This window comes from Stegostoma tigrinum, chromosome 10 (assembly GCF_030684315.1).
Source record: "Stegostoma tigrinum isolate sSteTig4 chromosome 10, sSteTig4.hap1, whole genome shotgun sequence".
Taxonomy (NCBI): Eukaryota; Metazoa; Chordata; class Chondrichthyes; order Orectolobiformes; family Stegostomatidae; genus Stegostoma; species Stegostoma tigrinum.
In genome coordinates, this window is record NC_081363.1 from 93,953,970 (window position 1) to 93,974,632 (window position 20,663).

The 20,663-nt window shown below is 45.2% G+C and overlaps 1 protein-coding gene across 1 annotated transcript; it reads right to left on the bottom strand.

The window, feature by feature from the left end:
* Window positions 1–3,538: 3,538 nt before the first annotated feature.
* On the bottom strand, window positions 3,539–20,340 carry LOC132210079 (probable G-protein coupled receptor 139). Its single transcript, XM_059649401.1, has 2 exons — window positions 19,697–20,340; window positions 3,539–4,634 (listed from the first exon to the last, which is right to left on the bottom strand). Exons 1-2 carry the CDS (start codon window positions 19,953–19,955, stop codon window positions 3,727–3,729), a joined length of 1,167 nt encoding a protein of 388 aa, XP_059505384.1. The 5' UTR covers window positions 19,956–20,340; the 3' UTR covers window positions 3,539–3,726.
* Window positions 20,341–20,663: the final 323 nt, after the last annotated feature.

A 20,663-nucleotide genomic window follows, 5' to 3' on the forward strand; every position in this document is an offset into this window, starting at 1 on the left:
TCTGATGCAACTTCTGCTCTTGCCCATTCAGGCGGTACAGTCTGTGGGCTGCGTGAATTACTCTAGTGCATCTTGTAGATGGTGCATTCTTTTGCCACTGTGCCTTGGTGCTGAAGGGAGTTGATATTGAAAGTACTGAATGGGGTGCCAGTTAACGGGATTGCCTTTTCTGCACTGTGTCAAGTTTATTGAGTGTTGTTGGAGCTGCACCCATCCAAACAAATGACCAGTATCCTGTTGTAATCCTGACTCTTGTTTTGCAGACGATGCACAGGCTTCTGGGAGTCAAAAGATGATTTATTCACAAAACTTCGATTCAGTTAAAGCAACAATATTAGTGCGGCAGATCCAGCTGAGTTTCTCCTCAACATTTGTCCCCAGGATATTAGAGTGGTGAATTCATGGAAGATAAATGAAAATAAGGTCAATGGAATATAAAATCATCAGTTAGCATTATCATTTCTGCATTAGGCAGTCAGGATGAAGAAGGGTAAGGAGTTAGCAGTGTGTAAAAGCGGAATATAAAAGTAATGCAGAGGAACACTGTAATATATACCATACGGGAATAAATAAACTTAGACAGAAACACAGATTAGGGCTGAATGAAATACATCCATATAAAGGGCATTATTATTGTCGCTCAGGTATTTAATGGTATATCCATAACAGTGAAAAGTCAGCAGTCACTTCGGCTCAAGAAATAATCTGTATAATTGAAGATAGTCACATAAGTGTTATTCCTAAAAATATAGGCATGTAATGTGAGCAAGTGCAAGTTTCCAGATAAGGTCTGAGGAAAACACAAAAATGTAATTCTTCTTGAAAATAGAGAACGGCATCTTATTTATGACAATCACTTACGACAAAAGAAGTTGATTTTGTGCTTCTTTGCGAAGTGATGGAGCGAGGGACGGGGAGCAAGGGATAGGGAGGGAGTAGGCGATGGATCGAGGGACTGGGAGAGAGCGAGGTGTGAGGTGGGAGTAATTGGTGGGATTGGAGTGAGGGACGGTGAGGAAGTGAGGGATGGGGATGCAGTGAGGGACGGGGAGGGAGTGAAGGACGGGGAGGGAGCGAGGGAATGTGTGAGCTCGGGCTGGAGTGAGCAAGCGAGAGACTGAGCGAGGGAGTGAGGGAGCAAAGGATGGGGAGCTAGGGAACGAGCGACAGAAAGGGAGTGATGGACTGAGTGAGCTAGCGAGAGAGGAATGGGGCATGGGAGCGAGTTATGGAGCAAGGGAATAGGGATGGGGTGGGAAGGGGGGATAGGGAGGGAGCAAGGGATGGAGACGGAGCGAGGGATATGGAGGGAGCGATTGAGTGAGGGACGAAGCAAGGGAGCAAGGGACAGTGAGGATGGGAGGGAGTGTGGGACCGTTAGTGAGTGGGAGGGAAGAAGTGAGAGACAGAGATGGAGGGAGTGAGGGATGGAGACGCGGAAAGGGAGGGAACAAGAGAGAGGGACAGAGGGAGCGGAGGACAGGGAGGGAATGAGGAATGGGGAGGCAGTGAGGAAGCAAGGGACGGGGAGGGAGCAAAGAAGTGATTGAGCGAGGGATAGAGTGAGACAGTGCGAGGGACAGGGAGGGAGGGAGAGAGGGACAGGGAAGGAGCGAGTTATGGAGTGATGGACGTAGAGCAGCGAAAGATGGAGTGAGGGAGGGAAGGGCCATAGCAAGGGATGGGAGCATGGGATGGGGAGGGAGCAAGGAACAGGGAGGGAGTGAGGGACATGGAATGATGGGTATGGAGAGCGAGGGAGGGGGGCAGGGAAGGAGAGGGATGGAGTGAGGAATACGGAGGGACACAGGGATGGGGAAGGAGGGACAGGGAGGGAATGAGGGACAGGGATGGCCAAGGAGGGGGATGGACAGGGAGCGAGCAAAGAACAGAGAGGCTGTGAGGGACAGGGAGTGAGTGACAAGGAGGGGTACAGGAAGGGTCAGGGAGGGAGTGAGGTACAGGTGCAACGTTGGACGGACAGAGAGGGAACGAGGGACATGGAGCGAGGAACAAGGAGATAAATAACATTGGATGGAAAGGGAGGGAGCGAGTGACAGGGAGGAAGCATTGGACAGGATGTTACACGGAGGGAGTGAGGGAGCGAGCCAGGCAAAGAGACGGGGCGACAGGGAGGGACAGGGAAGGTGCAAATGACAGGAAGGGAGACAGATGGAGCGAGGCAGCCAGGAAGGGGGCCAGAGCAAGGGAGCTAGGGACAGGGAGGGAGTGAGGAAGCGAGGGATGGGGAGGGAGTGCAGGATGGGGCGGGTTCTAGGGATCAGAAGGGAACGACGAGGAGAGAGCGAGGGGTCGGGAGGGAGGGAGTGAGGGAGGGACAGGCAGTGGAGCGGGAGTTTGGGATGGCGAGGGAGTGAGGAATGATGAGGGGAAGAGGGATGGAGCGAGGGACAGGGAGGGAGGAAGGGATGAGGAGGGAGCAAGGACAGGGATGGTTACAGGGAGGTGGGAGCGAGGGATTAAGGCTGGGAGAGACAGGGAGTGAGGAATGTGGTGGGAGTGATGGGGATGGAGCGAGAGAGCAGGGGACGGGGAGGGAATGAGAGTGCGACGGACGGCAAGGGAGCAAGGGATTGGGTGGGAGTAATGGGAAGGGAGCAATGGAGTGAGTGACAGGGAGGGAGGGAGAGAGCGATAGGAGCAGGGGCTAGGGTGAAGGGGGATGGGGCCCAAAGAGCCAGATACAGTGCTGGCAGCCAGAGTGACAAGTGGAAGGGAGCCAGGGGGTTACAGAGATAAGTGAGGGATTCGAAGGGAGAGAGGAGGATAAAGAAGAGCACACACATGCACACACACACACACAAACACACACAGACAAACACATACACACACACACACACACACACACACACACACACACACACACACACACACACACACACACAGGGAGAGAGAGAGAGAGGAAGTGGGTCAGAGATGGAGAGGTAGATACAAGGAAACAGAAGCAGACTGAGAGCTGAGCGTGAGGGGGGAGAAGAGAGACAAAGGGAACAGAGGGGATGGAGAGAGAGACAGAAAGGGCGAGGGGGACAGAGAGAGGGAAAGAGTGTGATAGGGAAAGGGGAAGATGTGTGGTCAGAGGGAAAATACAGTGGGAGATGGGGTTCACACAGGCAGAGAGTGAGAGAAGGGGGTGCAGACATTCGAGGAGGAGGGAGAAAGAGGCAGGACGCAGGGAGAGAAGGAGTGGTTGGAGAGGGTGGGTGGAAAGAGAGAAAGAAGGGAATGGGGAGAAGGATGGGGGCAGGGGGTACGGAGAATTGTGGGTCAGAGAGGGAGAGAGTGAGTGAGAAGGGACATGAGAGAGAGAAAGAGAGAGAGATATGCCAGAGGTGAACGCAAGGACAGAGTGACTTAAACCCAGCTCCTGAGCTCAGTCCCGCAATCCTCCCATTCCCTTGGTGCCGAGTCTGTCTCTCTCCAGCTGAGCTTCTTCAACACAAAGACAAACAACAATATAGTTTGCTGTGCTGCTTGGCACTTTTTAATGAACGTTAATTACATATTGAAGTTATGGATGCAGTCAGTGGAATGGTGCCTTTTCTCTTTGGCCTGTGAGTTGAGAGAAACATTGACATGTTTCCCTGTAACCCCCTGTGGGATAAGGTTGGATGAACCAGCACTACCCTCAGTCTGTTACCATAGCGACAGGCTGCTTCATTGCTAAAACATTGAACTGAAATGAGAAAATCCTGGATAGATTGATTAATGAGCGAATTTGATTGATTGATGAATTTGGGTAAAGGGATATTTCAGCACATTCTTCAGCTGCTGCCTGAACTTAGTCTGGGTCATGGCATAAATCGCGGTGTTTGTGCAGCAACTGAGGAGCTGCAGCATGAAGCCCAGTTCCTGCACAAACTGATATAAATACACAGAATCATACCCCAAATTAAAAAGCCGGTTCCATATAGAATACACCATTAACGTTGACCATAACAGGCTGAAATTGGCTGAGATCACATACAGTAAAATGATGGATTTTTTTCGATTTCTCATTTCTGTGTCACACTGACCGTTCCCATTGGTGTGAGCCCGGAGTCTCCTGCGGGCTCTGCTGGTCACTAAAATGTGTCTGACGGTGAAAACATTGAGCAGCAGAATCAGGAGAAATGGGAGAGCCGGAGTTAGAATGTGGTGGAGGAACTCAATTGTGGCCCAGACATGAGAGTCAGAAACACCGATTGATCCATCACAAAACCAGGGAGTGTTCCCCAGCCGATAGTGAGCTGTGAGCATAAAATACCAGAAAATGTTCTTTAAACAGCTCAGCACAGTCACTGTTCCCAGAACCACAGCCGCCGTTTTCTCACTGCAATATTTACTTTTCAGCTTCTGGCAACAAATGGCCACAAATCGATCAAAGGTGAAAGTGACGGTGAACCAGACAGAACAGTCAGTGGCTGCATAAAGCAGGACGGCGTGGATATTACACACGGGGATGGGGACCAGGAAATAAAACTGTTCCTGATAAACAATGGGAATGTGTCTCAATATCAGGTCGAGGATCATGACCAGTTGATCCGCCACTGCCATGGCCCCCAGGTAACGTCTGACACATGGAGACAATCCACAATCTTTGTAAAACAGGACATGGATCGTAACTATGTTAACTGTGTGGAAGGAAAACAAATAAAATATATATCAGTCTGTGATGGAAATTAAAATTATGGGGCAGACGAAGGGTTAAATCTCACAATGATCAGCAGGATGATGTACTGATTTATGGAGTGTAACAATAATCAATAGAATGCTTAACCTTAACAGAATGAAGTGCTTGAACATAGTGCAAGGGTGTGTAAAATAGGTCGGACACCAAGGTTTGCTGTCAACGGCAGCTTAATTAGGTTAATTAAAGCATGTAACATAGAAGTAAGGACTCGCATGATGTAATGGGGTCAACCCGAGGCGAAGGACCATTGTGGCAGATGTAGCAATAAATAAGAATCTTGGATACAGGAACAAGATGGAAATTAGCAACAAAATGGCTTCTAGGCTGCGAACTTTCGTAATTCTGCTCGAGCTACAAAAATCACTCGCCCTCAGGCTGCGGCAAAGGAAGATTGTAGACAATGCGCCTTTCAGAAACAGCAGTATCCTGATAAGGTAGAGGAGTACTAAGCTCCCTAACTGACCTTCAAGTGCAGGTGCAGTGGCTCTCTTTCGTAAGATAAAAGAGTGATCTAAGTGTGGTGACATAAGTTGCTTACCATTTAGTATCATTGGAATTAGTGACTGTCTTATAGATTCCATACAAAGTAGAAGGCCATTGTGGCAGAAAATAACCATAATGTAACAGGTTAAATTTAAAATAAAAGTCCATTGTGGCAGGAGATGATCAGGATGGAATAGGTTAGGTCTAAAAAGTAGAAAACCACTGTGGCAGAAAGTAGAGAACTGCTGTAGCAGAAAGTGATTCAGAAGACAAATAGCTTTGGAGAGATAACACGAACTAACATAATTGGCCTGCTGCATAGCTTTGGAGAGACAACAACTGGTTATGCTGTTAGTCTTTGAAGAAAGTATGATAACTAAAAAAGTATAAAGAATAACGCACCCCGGGATTCGGGGGCGAACGCGAAACCATTTTCTATTTATCACAGCTTTTGTTTGCAAATAAAAGTTTAGCTTTCTGAAGAATTCTCCGCGTCTCCTGGTAGTTTCTCCACTACAAATTTGACACTGCGAGCAGGGTCGTGAGAGACCTAACTGAAGAAGGGCGGCAGCAACAGGGCTTTTCCGGGTCTGGTGGGGACACTCCTGAAACACAAAGAGTAAGGGTGCACCCAAAACAAAAAAAACATTTTTGCTTCTGATTCGGACTATATCCTGTTAGCTTGGGTGGTCCTTGGGACTTGGAAGTGCGGGAAAGCTGCCGAACGGTCTCTCCGACCCAAAGATCCAAACAGCGGCAAATTGTTTAAAGTTGAAGGAGACGTGGAGGACTGTTCAAGAAAAAGCTGCGCAGTGGCGTAAGGGACAAGTAAGTGGGAAAAGCAAAAAAAATCAGTTGAAGTAAAATTCCAGATGGTACAAGTAAGTCCCTGTGGATACCGCCTCGTCAGAAGCGAGGGGCTCCCATCCATTCATAGCTCCATATCTCCAATGTGCCATGACAAGGGGTGCAATGGCTGTGAAAATCGCTGCCAGAGAGAGACAGTGGGGAATCAGTTTAAATACGAACAAATGGGATGTGCTGGATATATAGGCGGAGAGTGGAGGTTGAGGGACAGTGTCATGAAAGGATGTGTTCACAAGTTTTAGAATGCTGACATGCAGACATTTTGATAGCATCTTGCAACATGGGTCAATTTTTCAGGAATGATGCGTGAATAGGGTATTGCTGTGAGGTGAGATGATGGAGACTTTTGAATGAGCATTTGTTCTGCATTTGTGACTGAGAGTGTGGTGAGCACAGTCTTTGACTCATTGGGCTGAATCTAACAATAATTTGTCTCAGTGACATTTTAATTGATTGTGACAGAGGGATAGTCTGCAGGAGTCTGAGCTAGTTTTCTGATGCCATCTTGTCAAACTGCCCTCATTATATTCTCTATTCTCCATCTCTCTCTCTCTCTCTCTGACACACACACACACACACGTTCCCCACATCAGTTTCCTCACCAACATTGCCGCGCCGCATGGGGAGGGCCCTGGAATGAGCCGGAGAGAACCAGGATGACCCGTGTGGAGATTCCAAAATATACACGTCCCACCGACCGAGTAAGGAGCAATGTTCAGTGAAGGGTAATTCTCACTTTAACCCCACTGTCAGTTCCATTTCCACCTGGCACAGCTTAGAAACTGTGCCCCCGATGCCATCTCCCTTTTATATTGAGCTGGTACAAATGGAATCCCCACGGTCTCGGTGGGCAGGAGGGTGGGCTCACGACACATCGTCTCCACCAGCTCCCAGGAAGGGAGCATGGAATTTCCTTCCTACACCTCCTCCTTCAGACAGCTCAGATACTGAAACTAACCTGTAATATTTACTGTTGTCCCACTTGTCCTTACGTCTTCAATAATCAAGCATTGAAAATCTCACAGAGTCACAGTCCCCATGGAGCAACTAAAACACTATCACCCTCACCTGCGTGAACAAATACTGCTGTACTCGCATGCATTGACTCAAATAATGAAATACAGTCCACGGAAAAACTTAAAACCTGATGCACACCAGATGGAATGAATGAAATAGTGACAACGCACAGAGCCAGAGAAATTCGGATAGGCTCCCCTTATTTGTGAAAAAAAGGATAACAAAGAGTAATGTCTCATTCTTTTTTTTACAAGAAATGTCACATAAAACACAAAAGCACTCCCACCCTAAACACACAGAAAAACATTCAAAAGAACAGATGATTTCGAGAACATTCTCAGAGACGCGATCACACGAGAGGTGGCAGAGGTCTCTTCTTTGCAGTTCCTGACACAGAGGGTGAAGACGTTGCTGTCCTGAAGGGTTCCCTCCCAGTTTCTTGAAGACAAATGGAGTTTGGAAATTCTTTCAGAGATAGTAGGAACTACAGGTGCTGGAGAATCTGAGAGAACAAAGTGTAGAGCTGGAAAAATCACAGCAGGCCAAGCAGCATCAGAGGAGCAGGAAAGCTAGCATTTGGGGCCAAGACCATTTTTGAGAAATCTGGGAGCAGAAGTGGGATTTGAAATAAATATGGAGAGAGGGGGAGGTGGACAGAAGATGGGTAGAGGATACTATCAGTGGAGAGGAGACAGATTGATCAATGAGGCAAGGATGGAGCCAGTAAAGGTGAGTGTCGGTAGGGAGTAAGAAGGAGATTTGTCAGTCCAGGGAGGATGCAAAGGTCAAGGGGGCGGGATGTGGTTAGTGGCAATGCAGGAGGATCAAGACGGTCGTGTTGTACAAGGAATGGGCGGGAAGTTGAAATGGTTCGCGACAGGGAAGTGCAGTTTTTTTAGTGCCGACATAGTGTAGGTGTTCTGCAAAGCGATCCCCAAGCCTCCGCGTGGTTTCCCCAATATAGAGGAGGCCACAACGGGAACAGCGGATGCAGTATACCACATGAGCAGGTGTGCAGGTCAGTCCCCAAAATCTTCTTGGGGCCTGGGATGGGGATGAGGGGTAAGGTGTGGGGGCAAGTGTAGCACTTCCTGCAGTTCGAGGGGAAAGGGCCGGGTGTGGTGGGGCTGGAGGGGAGTTTGGACCAGACAAGGGAGTCGCAGAAAGAGTGGTCACTCTTTCTATCTTTGAGTATAAATTATGGTCAATTTTCGCTTGTGAAGAAAGATGAACACAGGGAAAATGTACTCACCCCTTTAACTGCCTGAGGGAATTTTGAAACAGTGTCTCCCTCTCCCTGGAATGGGATATTTTCCCTCGGGATTTTATCTTTTGTTCAATTAACTGACATCCAACTGTTCACAAATAATGTCACTTATAGCATGTTCCAGGGAATGTCAGTTACAGAATGTTCCAGCGAATGTCGGTTAGAGAATTTGATGGAGACAGAAAGATCCACATCACAAAGGCCCTTCTGTCCCTCGGTTTTGGTGATACCCACTCAGCCTCGTGGTGGAAATCTCGCCCCAAATTCAACACAACGAGCAAACACAAATTAAAGGCATTACCAGATCAGATGAAGTGGTCAGTTATCTCACATTCTCAATTCACCTCACAGAACCAACCCAGACAAAACTAACCCAGATGAAATACCAGTCCAGCACGGGGGGGCTGTGCAGACTACACCAGTGCATTGATCTATAAACCCGGATCAGGTTTCTCTCCAGCACGGGGGGCTGTGAAGTGAGCGTCACTGTCCTGATCTGCTCGGTAACGCTGTGTTAAATCGCTGACCAGCCTGAGGAAACTTGCAGCCCATGCTGGAAGTGATAGGATGTCTGGCTCCCATACATTTACAGCTCCATATCTCCAATGTGCCATGACAAGGGGTGCCATGGGAGTGACAATCACTGCCAGAGAGAGATGGTGGGGCATCAGTTTAAATGCGACCAAATGGGATGGATTGGATATACAGACAGCGAGGTGGAAATTGAGAGACAGTGTCATGGAAGGATGTGTTCACAAGTTATAGAATGCTGACATGTCGACATTTTGTTGACATCTTGCAACATTGGTCAGTTTTTCAGGAATGATTCATGAATAGGATATTGCTGTGTGGTCAGATGTTGCAGAGTTTTAATGAGCATTTGTTCTGCATTTGTGGCAGGCAGTGTGGTGAGCACAGTCTTTGACTCATTGGGCTGAATATCACAATAATTTGTCTCAGTGACATTTTAATTGAGTGTGACAGAAGGATAGTCTGCAGGAGGCTGAGCTAGTTTTCTGATGCTATCTTATCAAATTTTTCCCCCATTATCTACCTATCTCAGCATATGCCATTCCTCTCATTCAATGCCAGCCCGATTCTCCCACCCATCATGGCTGGTCATAGTTCCCATCGCCTGGGTGGCCTGGGTATTCCATGATCCCTGGCACAGGTGCCAGTTTTAAAAGGTCAATGGGCACACAGTTGACCTTTCTCAGTTCGGAGCCAGCCTGCACAGTTTACCCTGAGCCTGGCAGATAAGGGGCAATTGCACCAAGGCTTATCGAAAGGAACCCGGAGGTCCTGGTGGGTGGGCTAGTACAAAGGAGGGCCATTCTTTTAGCAGAGGAAGCCACACCGAGCATGGCCTGAGCTCACCACCCAGCTCAGAGCAGTACCTGCTGTCTGAAGAAATGTCCAGCAACACTCGACAGGCATCAGGAACTTTCCCCACTCTGTCAGGGTAAGTATCACCGTATTCTCTCTGCTCTATCCCGCCCCCTCTCTCTCTTTCTCTCTCTGGCTCACACCCGCACGCACACACGCACACGCACCACACGCACACGCGCACACACACCTCTGCTCCTCCCCTGCACTGAAAACACTGCAAAGATCCAACGCTGCCAACTGATTCAACACGGATTCCTCACCACTTCCCCCTCACCTACACCATCACTGACAGCAGGGCCTCACACATTCACCTTCATTCCCTCCCTCCCTTTCCCTCATTCCAGGAGAAACAGCCTGAAAGAGGACAGAAAGGGCCAAGCAGGGCGGTGGTGTTCCCCACATCAGTTCCCTCACCCACCTTCCCCCGCCGCATGGGGAGGGCCCTGGAATGAGCCGGAGAGAACCAGGACGATCCGTGTGGAGATTTCAAAATATACACGTCCCACCGACCGAGTAAGGAGCAATGTTCAGTGAAGGGTAATTCTCACTTTAACCCCACTGTCAGTTCCATTTCCACCTGGCACAGCTTAGAAACCGTGCCCCTGATGCCATCTCCCTTTTATATCGAGCCGGTACAAATGGAATCCCCACGGTCTCGGTGGGCAGGAGGGTGGGCTCACAACACATCATCTCCACCATCTCCCAGGAAGGGAGCACGGAGTCTCCCTCCTACGCCTCCTCCTTCAGACAGCTCAGATACTGAAACTAACCTGTAATATTTACTCGTTCCCAACTTGTCCCTACATCTTCAATAATCAAGCATTGAAAATCTCACAGACTCACAGTCCCCATGGAACAACTGAAATACTGTCACACTCACTGGAGTGAGCAAATACTGATGTACTCTCATGGAGTGACTCAAACAATGAAATGCTGTCCACAGAATGACAGAAATCCTGACACACACCAGATAGAATGAATGAAATATTGACAAACCACAGAGCCACATAAATTCTGATAGGCTCCCCTTATTTGTGTAAGTATCGGTGTATTTGTGCGTGTATCTGTGTGTCTCTGTGTACGGCAGGTCTGACAGTCTCTGTGCTGTTTGATGTGATGCAATGCCACCCTCTGCTGGCCTCCACACGCCACTGCACAGGCAGCAGCAGAGGAGGAGAGCCACCATGGATTTCTTCAGAGGGGGACTGGGAGAGCAGACGCTCACAACACCATCCAAACTGATTTATTCTTCATGTACTTATCTAAATGTCTTTTAAATGTTGTAATTGTACCCACTTCCACCATTTTGTCTGGAGATTTATTCTATACACGAACGACTGTCTGTAAAATAATTGCCCCTTGTCTTTTTTTTGAAACACCTTCCCTGTGTAATTCAGTAAAGTTAACCAGAATTTCATAAATCCAAACTCAGTTGATAGCTGGAACGCAAAATGTGACTCCAAATCTGGGCATGACATAGGTCTTGTGTAATGGGTAGTGCCAATCCCTCTGTGCCAGAGCTCTGGATTCAATTCCCATCCCTGACCCTGTGATAATATCACTAGCTCCGGACCAGAAATTCTGGATTCAAGTCCTGCCAGTCGCAGATATGTGTCACAGCTTGTCAGAACAGGTTGACGAGCAAATTTACAGAAGAATAATGTTGCATGATCGGGATTACTGCAGTGCAGTGGTCGTATCCCTATCTGTGGGCATAAATGTCTAGATTCAAATCCCACAGAGCTGATTCATAATATTTTTGAGCAAGTCGGTTGATTATTTTTCTGGAATTGTGACTTGATCAAGAAGGAAAAGTTATCAGTGTCGAATTTCAGTTATCAGTGTTGAAAGCTTGCTAATCATGCCTTCTATAATTTCCATGCAAATCATTTACTTAAATGACAAACAAAAGTGAACCCAGCAGGGATCACCACTGGTCACAGGCTTCCAGCCAGTCAGATGAACAATCCTCAGTGAACACCCTGTCTCCTGAGACCTGAGTAGAAATACACACGCACACACACACGCACGCACACACGCACCCTGATAGTTATGTTTTGATCAATAAGCAGATCAAGGGTTACTGTGAGACGACAAGAGAATTGTTTTGAGAAACATGTCAATCATAATCGAACAGCAAAGCAGACTTGATGGGCCAAATGGACAATTCTGCTCCAACTTTCTATGCTGTCTGGACTGAATGTATCGGGAATATTTTCCAAAGAGAGCAGTGATGACTAAGATTGATAAATACTTTACTGAACAGAGAAAATCAGAACATGGAATAGGTTGGAGGGGATGAATGGCCTACAACTGCTCCTATTTGTTGTGCTCATTAAAGAGTGTGAGGCGAACACACTTTAAGGAATCTCCCAATTTAGATTGAGGTAGGGACATTTCTTTCTCTTCAATATTGTGCTGTCTGCAGAGTTCTCATCCCCAGGGAATAGTGAAGACTGAGTTAGTGCAAATATTCAAGGTGGAGCTCAACTGACCGTTCACGGACAAGAGAGTCCATTATTGGGAATAAACAGGAAAGGGGTGTTCAGCCACAAACAGATCAGCCATGATCTTTCTAAATTGAGCAGCAGGCACGAGAGTCCGAGTGGCCAACTGCAATTCCTATCCTGTGTGTTGTTCTCTCACTCCACCCCTGGAGACTGTTACAGAGGAAAAGGAAGCCCCCATTCAAACAGTCCTGGTTGTGGCAATGTGACAGGGGATCATTCTTCCCTGCTCAGGAGTTATACAGGACGAGAATGAAGTACTCAGACTTGAGTCATAGAGACACAGAGATATACAGCATGCAAACAGACCCTTTGGTCCAACTCGTCCATGTAGCCCAGATGTCCAAAATAAATCAATGCCCATTTGCCAGCATTTGGTCCATATCTCTCTAAACCCTTCCCAAACATATACTCACTCTGATGCCATTTAAATTTTATAATTGTACCAGCCTACACGACTTCATCTGGCAGCTCATTCCATAAACACACGACCCTCTGCATGAAAATGTTGCCCCTTAAGTCCCTTTTAAACCTTTCCGCTCTCCCCTTAAAGCTGTGCCCTCTCGGTTTGGACTCCCCCACCCCGGGGAAAAGACCTTGATTCTTTCCACCTCTGTGCCCCTTATGGCTTTGCAAACGTCTGGAAGGTCACTCGTCAAAGACATTTTTTAAACCTTTATTGTGTACCAGTTGTGGCATTTTCCCACACAGCACCCACAGCCAAAAATGAAATTAATCATTCAGATTATCTGTGTTTGTGATGTTGTTAAAGGGACAAATGTTAACCAGACTGATAGGAAATCTTCCCTCCTCCTCAATGCATTTCCGAGGAAAACTGAGCACCTGATTGAGAGGGCAGACTAGATTTATTGCTGCATTTGAAAGACAACATTTTTGACCGTGCAACAATCTACTCAAATGTCACTCTATCTTCTGTGCTTATTTTTTGAACGCTCAAGGATAAGAATAATTGACGGCACAACCTTTACCTGACAATCTGACAACAAATAGCCCTAATGGTGTCTTGTTGAGCTCAGATACACCTCAACAACCAGCTGCCCACCGCAGGAGATGCCCTGCAACCTTTCTAAGCTGCTGCACAGCGAGCCCTGATTCGCTAACAGGAAATGCAGATTTGAGATAATTGTTTATTTTCAGTTTGGAAAGCTACAACTACTGGAATTCCTTAGGGATTGTTGTGAGGTCATCAACAGTTTACAAACTAGATTACCAGTTTGGATCAAGGTCTGATAAAATTGGAGCTCAATTTGCTCGTACACCAGCAGAGTCGTCCAATAAGATGTCAAGTGTAGGCAGAGAGTCGACAATGGGCTACAGACCCGGGATGATAATGAACAAACTTTCGGCATTGCATTGTGGTTTATGGGAAGTTTGTGTCTTCGGGAAAGAATAAAACAGCAATAAAAATATATGACTCAAGAAGGAACACAGAGGTCAGTGCTATAGCGAGATTTGTGTGTCCTGGTACATAAATCATATAATATTATTATGAAGATGTTGCAAGTGATTTGGAAAGTGAATTCATTGATGTTGTTTCTTGCAAAGGGTGTGATCTTAGGCATGTTTCCCTGCATCTGTACAGGGCATTGCTGAGACCACATTTGATGTTCTGTGTGTAGTTATGATGCCCTAAACTGAAAAAAAAACACAACTATGTTTGAAAATTTTCAAAGATGGTTCTCTGTACAGTGTCCAGGGATGAAGGCATTATGTTATGGAGGATTAAATCAAGTAGGCTCATTTGCTACTGAGGAAATGGCTCTATATATAACAGCAGCAATGATGCACTGACATGGAGCAAGAAATATGGCGGAAACATATAGTTCAGACAAAGTTCAAGGAGACCTCACATGTTCCACTTTGGGTGTCGAATAACATTATTGAGTAATTCAACTCAGAGAGGGAAAAATATTGCAAAGTCCCTGTTTTGCAAAGGCCTATTGCTCCCTCTCTCTTTCCTTCCTCCTCATTACAGCAATGTACGAGAGCTAAACACCAGTCAGCCATCTCTATCACTCCTGGAGGATTCATGATTTGGATTCATTGGAATTGCCCACTACCTGAAGCAAAGGGAATTCATCCAAATCTAACTGTTCCAGGAACTAATCCCATTGCCAACAACTTGTGCGAACTTCACATATTTGTACGTAAAATAACACTTGGGGCAATCTCACATTTTTCCTTTAATCATGAGTTCAACTATTATGTGAAAAAAGTTATTTCAAATTAACATTTAAGTTTTTCATCAAACGTATGCGCATGCCTCTCTCTCTCTCTCTCTCTCTCTCTGTGTATGATTATTTTTAGAAAGGGAAAATATCAATGTACATATTTGGAGATCCAAACTGTTTTACATTCTTCTTTCCATCATTGTTTGAAGAACTTTATGTTGGTCATAAATGTGCTTTTGAGCAGATTAAAGTAAACTGCCTGATTTGTTCCTAACACTGACACTAACCCAGTCTAAGACCTATATTACTGGCCACATCACCAACCTGGTTACATATAAAATTTGTTGTGACAAGTGGAGCAGTGGGACTGGAAAAGGAAACAATGACCAGCCAAGTCAGGGAACCATAGACCAGAGGGGCTCTCAAGAATGCTAAGTAAGTTGTTGGAGGGTCTTCTGAGAGATAGGATTTACATGCAATTGAAAAGGCAAGCATTGATTAGGGATAACATTGTTTGGGGTGGCACGGCGGCTCAGTGGCTAGCACTACAGCCTCACAGCCCCAGAGACCCAGGTTTGTTCCTAACCTCAGGTGACCATCTGTGTGGAGTTTGCACATTCTCCCTGTGTCTGAGTGAGTTTCCTCCATGTTCCTCCCACATTCCAAAGATGTGCAGGCGAGGTGGATCAGCTATGCTAAATGGCCCATAGTGTTCAGGGGTGTGTGTTACAGGCGGATGGGTCTGGGTGGGATGCTTCAAGGGGCAGTGTGGACTTGTTGGGCCAAAGCGCCACTTTACACACTGCAGGGAATATAATCTAAACATGGCTTTGTGTGGTGGAAAACGTGTCTCTCTAATTTGATTATTTTGAAGAGGTGATAAAGAATGTTGATGAAGGCAGTGTGGCAGACGTTTCCTACATGAGCTTCAGGAAGGTGTTCAATAACATTCCGAATGGGAGACAGATTAATAATGGTAGTTCACATGGGATCCAGTGGGAGCCGGCCAATTGAATTCATATTTGGCTTGAGGGCAGAGGATTGTTTTACAGACTGGAGTCCTGTGACCAGCGGTGTGCCACAAGTATCAGTGCTGTGTTCACTGTTTTTCATCATTAATATAAAGGATTTGGATGTGAATGTCAGAGGCATTGTTAGTAAAATTACAGATGATATTAAAATGGGGTGCAGTGGACAGTGATGAAGATTTTCTAAGAGTTTAATGGGACATTGATCAGACAGGCCAATGGGCCAAGGTTAGGCTGATGGAGTTTAATACAGATAAGTGAGGGGTTTTGCATTTGGTGATGCAAAGCAGGCCAAGGCTGAGCCAATTAATGCTCGGGTCCTGGGGAGTGTTGCTGAATAAAGAGATCTTGGGTGCAGGCACTTAGTTCCTTGAAAGTGGAGTAGCAGGTAGACAGGATGCTGAAAAACACGTTTGTCACGCTTGCCCTAATCAGTCAGAGCGTTGGGTATAGGGGCTGGGATGGCATGTTGCTCATGTACAGGATGTTGATGAGGCCACGTTAAGAATATTGCGCACATTTCGGTTGGCTCTACTAAAGGAAGGATGATGCCCACCTTGAGAGGATCAGAAAAGATTGACAAGCATGTTCCTGGATTGGAGGGTTTGAGTTATAGGGAGATGCTGAACAGGTTGAAGATGTTTCCCCTGGAATGTTGGAGGCTGAAAAGTGACATTACAGAGATGTATAAAATCATGAGGAGCATGAATAGTCTGAATAGCCAAGATCTGTTTCCCAGGAGTTAAAAAATAAAGTGCATATGTTGAAGGTGAGAGGGGAAAGTGATAGAAGGGAACATGGTGCAAAATTTTCATGCAGGGAGCAGTGTGTATGCAAAAAGTGCAGTCAGAAGTGATGGGTCAGGTGCATTTACACAGTTAAAGGGTACCTGGGTTGGTAAATGAATAAGAAGGGTTCAGATGGACATCGGCCAAATACTGGAAAATGGGATGAGATCAGAATATCTCGCTGGTCAGTGTGGACAAGTTGGGCTAAAGTGTTTGTTTCGGTGCTGTGTTAGTTTCTGATTCTATCAGATGGATGAGAATAAATTCTAATAGGGCATTTCAAATGAGAATTCTCTTCCCCAGAAGTCTGTGGTGGCTTTCCGTTTGCATTTATTCAGAGCTAAATTCGTGAAATAGTTGACAGATGTTGTGAAAAAAAACAAAGCTTCTCAAGCTGTTTACTCAAGTTTTATTAACTAGACAGCTTTGTGCCTCTTGTTCAACCTCTGTCTTCAAAGAATCCAGAACAAAATAACCTCATACAGTTAAAACATTGCCACAAGAGTTCACAATCCAGCTGTTAACAGGAACCTAGGGAAGGCCAATTAGGCACTTGGCCCTGCTGTACAGCCCCTCGACTCACTTATATATGAACAGGAGGAGGCCATTTAGCCCATGCGGTCCCTTATATGGAAGCAGAGTCGGGTAACTGATGCTCCAACATGACAAGCAAATGGAGCAGAGACTGCACAGATAGTTTGCTTCATGGTGTTCCTCATGCGCCCATTGCTCGTGTTACATGCATGGTACTTTAAAGCAGTTTTCTAACAGGGAGGTAGGAAGCCTAATGTTTTGTGCAAAATCTCATTTTGGCATCCTCCGACAAGACAGACTTGTGTTCTCTATGAAGATCAGAATGTGGTTGGAATGGCTTTCTGTTTCAGAAGTAAGGTCTTATGGCTAATGTCAGGATTGTTACCAACATGATATTCAGCGTAGGCTCACACATTAAGTTGGGGAGAGCTCATTTAGAGTCTGCATTTCTCTCTCAGTTGGCATGGGGCTTGATGTAATTCTAGATGCAAAACCTACATGTATTTACAGAGGTAAAGTATGAAATTTCTCACCATATCTATTTTTCTTGGACAAAGGTGCTCACTGCCAATCCTAAGTTTTCAAAGGAATTATCTGTTATTTTTTCACAACACTACAGATTAAACAGTCAGTTTCCTCGTGGTCCCATCAACTCAGGGATGAGGCTGGTGATATTCATTTGCACCGTGCCTGCGGGAAGGAGATCTTTCCTTACAAAAGAGACAAACTCTGTACACAATGACCCTAAATACACTCTGATCAAGGGTAACAAGTGCAGAAAGATAGCTTTATTTATGTACTTGAATCATTTACAATGAAGGACAGTATACTATTTACTTCCCTCATTACTGATAGCCTAAAATTAACTATTATTGGCAAGCTGTGGTCAAAGACATGCAGATCATTTTCGACAAAACGACTTCCCAACCTTGCTCCATTTAATCAATACAAAATAAGATTTGTGCTCTTGCTGGCCACACCCAGATTGTTTGTATGCCTTTCAAATTGTTGTGGTCCAAAACTGATACACGTGATACATTGAAAGTAACAGCATTCAGTCTGGAAAAGGGTTTGACTCTCTGTCGGGTCTCAACTAAACAATTCCTAATTTATGTGGAATATTCCCCCATAAACATGGACTCCAACTTTATTCATTCAGCTGTGTGCAACCGTATCAAAAGTATTCTGGAAATTCAAATACACCACTCCCACTGGTTCTTATGTGTGGACGCTTCAACTATTCTCCACATATAACTCAGTTGTACGTACACTGGATAAAGAATCACAACACACAGGAATTACCAAAACAAGTATGAAAGTACATCTACTTCTGTCGATAATCTAGTTTTCTCTATTTTTACATCTCATCATCCATATTCTGTCTCACTTTCTCTCTCTCTCTTACGTACCTTACATATATTGTGTAAATAAACACTCCAATCTGTCTCTGTGTCTTATCTCACAAACCTCCCCCTTTCAGTTTAAATGTATTGCTCGCATTTGGATGTGACACGATTATAATTGAGAAATGAAACTACAAAAACAGGAGGGAGGAACTGCCCAAAGTTAACAGGAATAGAATCTTAGCAGGGAAGACAGTGGAGCAGCAATGGAAGACATTTCTGGGGATAATTTGGACGCAGATCTGAAATTTATGGGTGCTTTAATTAACACAAACTCCACAGGTTTATCAACGATGATTTCCATCTCCTGAATCAAAGTTGACTTTGCCAAGTCATATTATGATTCCCCAAGTGAATAGTTTCACAGTTGTCATAAAAGATTCCAATATTTTCCTCATAACTGGCATCAAGTTGTACTCATTTTAGTTTATGTTTTTGTTTTCCCTCCCACTCCAGGCTTTATCTGGGTTACAACAGCTATTTTCCATTCTGCAGGGATCAGTCTTAAGAGTTTTGAATGGCAGCCAATAATTATGTCTTGTAGTTACAAGTTTTAACCGACGTTTGGATAAGTACATGAACTGGAAACAGTTGGAGAGATCTGGACCAAACCCAGGCAGGTGGGATTAGGATAGTTTGGGATTGTGTTTGACATGGATTCGTTGGACTGAAGAGCTGTATGACCCTGTAAGACTTTCACTACCTCTGTTGCCACCTCCATGTATACTCTGGTATGTACGAGAGCAACATATCAAATTTCAGTTCAATTAGTTTTGAGCAATTCCTCTATATTAATTCGAATCTCCCACAGTTTTTCATTTTCACAGTCACTCTACCCGGTAGTATTTCTGGAAGGTTTTCTGTATCTTCTTCTGTGGAGACAGAAGTAATGCATTCCCCTCAGTAGTGGGTCAGTGGGGGTGAGGTGAAGAGAGATGCCATGTCACCAAGTGAATACACCAGAGCGCTGCACTTAGGAGATGATGGACATGACACCCACTCCTGCTCGGAGAGTTCTTGAATCTGAATCGTTCAATGAAACTGTCATTTCAGGCCATCGATGGGTCATGCTAAAACCAGTGATACAAAGCTGTGACCACCTCATTTTCGAATCAAACTGGCTTCACATTTTGCAAGTGGCATAGTCCCAGGTAGAGATAAGAATAAGTATCCAATTAAATATCAGTAACTGCAAGTGTGGCCAGAAGAGAACTGCAACTGGAAAGGAGAAGATCTTAGTTTATTCAGAAAGAGCCCTGAGGCCGAAGTGAAAACTGGGAATATTATTGGTGATAAAGGGAATATTGTGATATAAATCAGCTCAGAACAAAATGGTCGTTGCAAACACTTTTTATCCTCTTCAGTTGTTTGTAAGTGAAGGTGAAAAAAGCCATGGAATAAGAAATGAGTTTGTAATTGAAAGTGAATACAGTAGTTTCTATATTTGCCAAAAATATATCATAGAAATTGAGATGCTGTTCATACTTTTTTGCAGAATAAATGAATGGACAGAAATTAAGAGACTTACCAGGAACACCAACAATAGCAAGGATGGGATAGTAACCCACTTGAATAATCATCAGTACAGCTTCTATTCTCCATGTTAACGGTATCTGATCAATCGAAAGCCAGTAAAGGGCATAGGACAAATCCCTTCCCATTGTTGGATCATAGAAATCTATTCCTCCCAGATTCTGGTATATTGTTGTAACATTCCTATCTATGGTTCTGAGATTCTGATCCGTTATTGGAACATTCCAGTCCATTGTTCTCACATTCTGATCCATAATTGGAACACCCCTTCTGCTGTTCACAGAGTCTGATTTCTCCCTCTCTCTGGAGCTGTTGATCCCAATCGTGCTGAGGATGACACCGCCACTGATACTATGGGTTAACGGATTGGAAGAAACCCCTTTTTAATTGAAGAGGGAAACCTCCAGTGACACAGTCAGTATCCATGGAGACACGCAATTTGAGTCACAGAACAAACAGCTCCAGTTAACCCCTTTCACTCTGACGCTTTTAATGTAACAACAATACCTGGTCTGGGTGAGATGTTGACATTGCCTGCTTTAGTCTCAGTGCCCATCTCCAATTACTCTACCAATGATATAGGTAAAGGAGAAAGGTAATGTTTTCTCTGCAAAGGCTTGATAATGCTGCTGTGTTATCCACATGCGATGCCATATGTAACCGCTTTCCTAAGAGCCAATCAAGAGGTTGTTACTGCTCTGAAGTCTCCTCCACCACAACAAATGCCAATCTAAACACTGTCTCTGGACACAACTGCCTGGAGAAAGACAGGAAATCTGGATCTCGCTGAACTTTCCTCTCACTGATCTAATAAGGCAACATTTTATCTTTAACACAATGCTTTCAATAATTTGCCTCTAAAGTTGCAAACATCTTTTTTGTAGTTTATCCAGCTTGTCTTTACTGATTTTTTGGCCTTAGCCCAGAAGAAAACATTACATTCCCAATTGCTTTGTTTATTG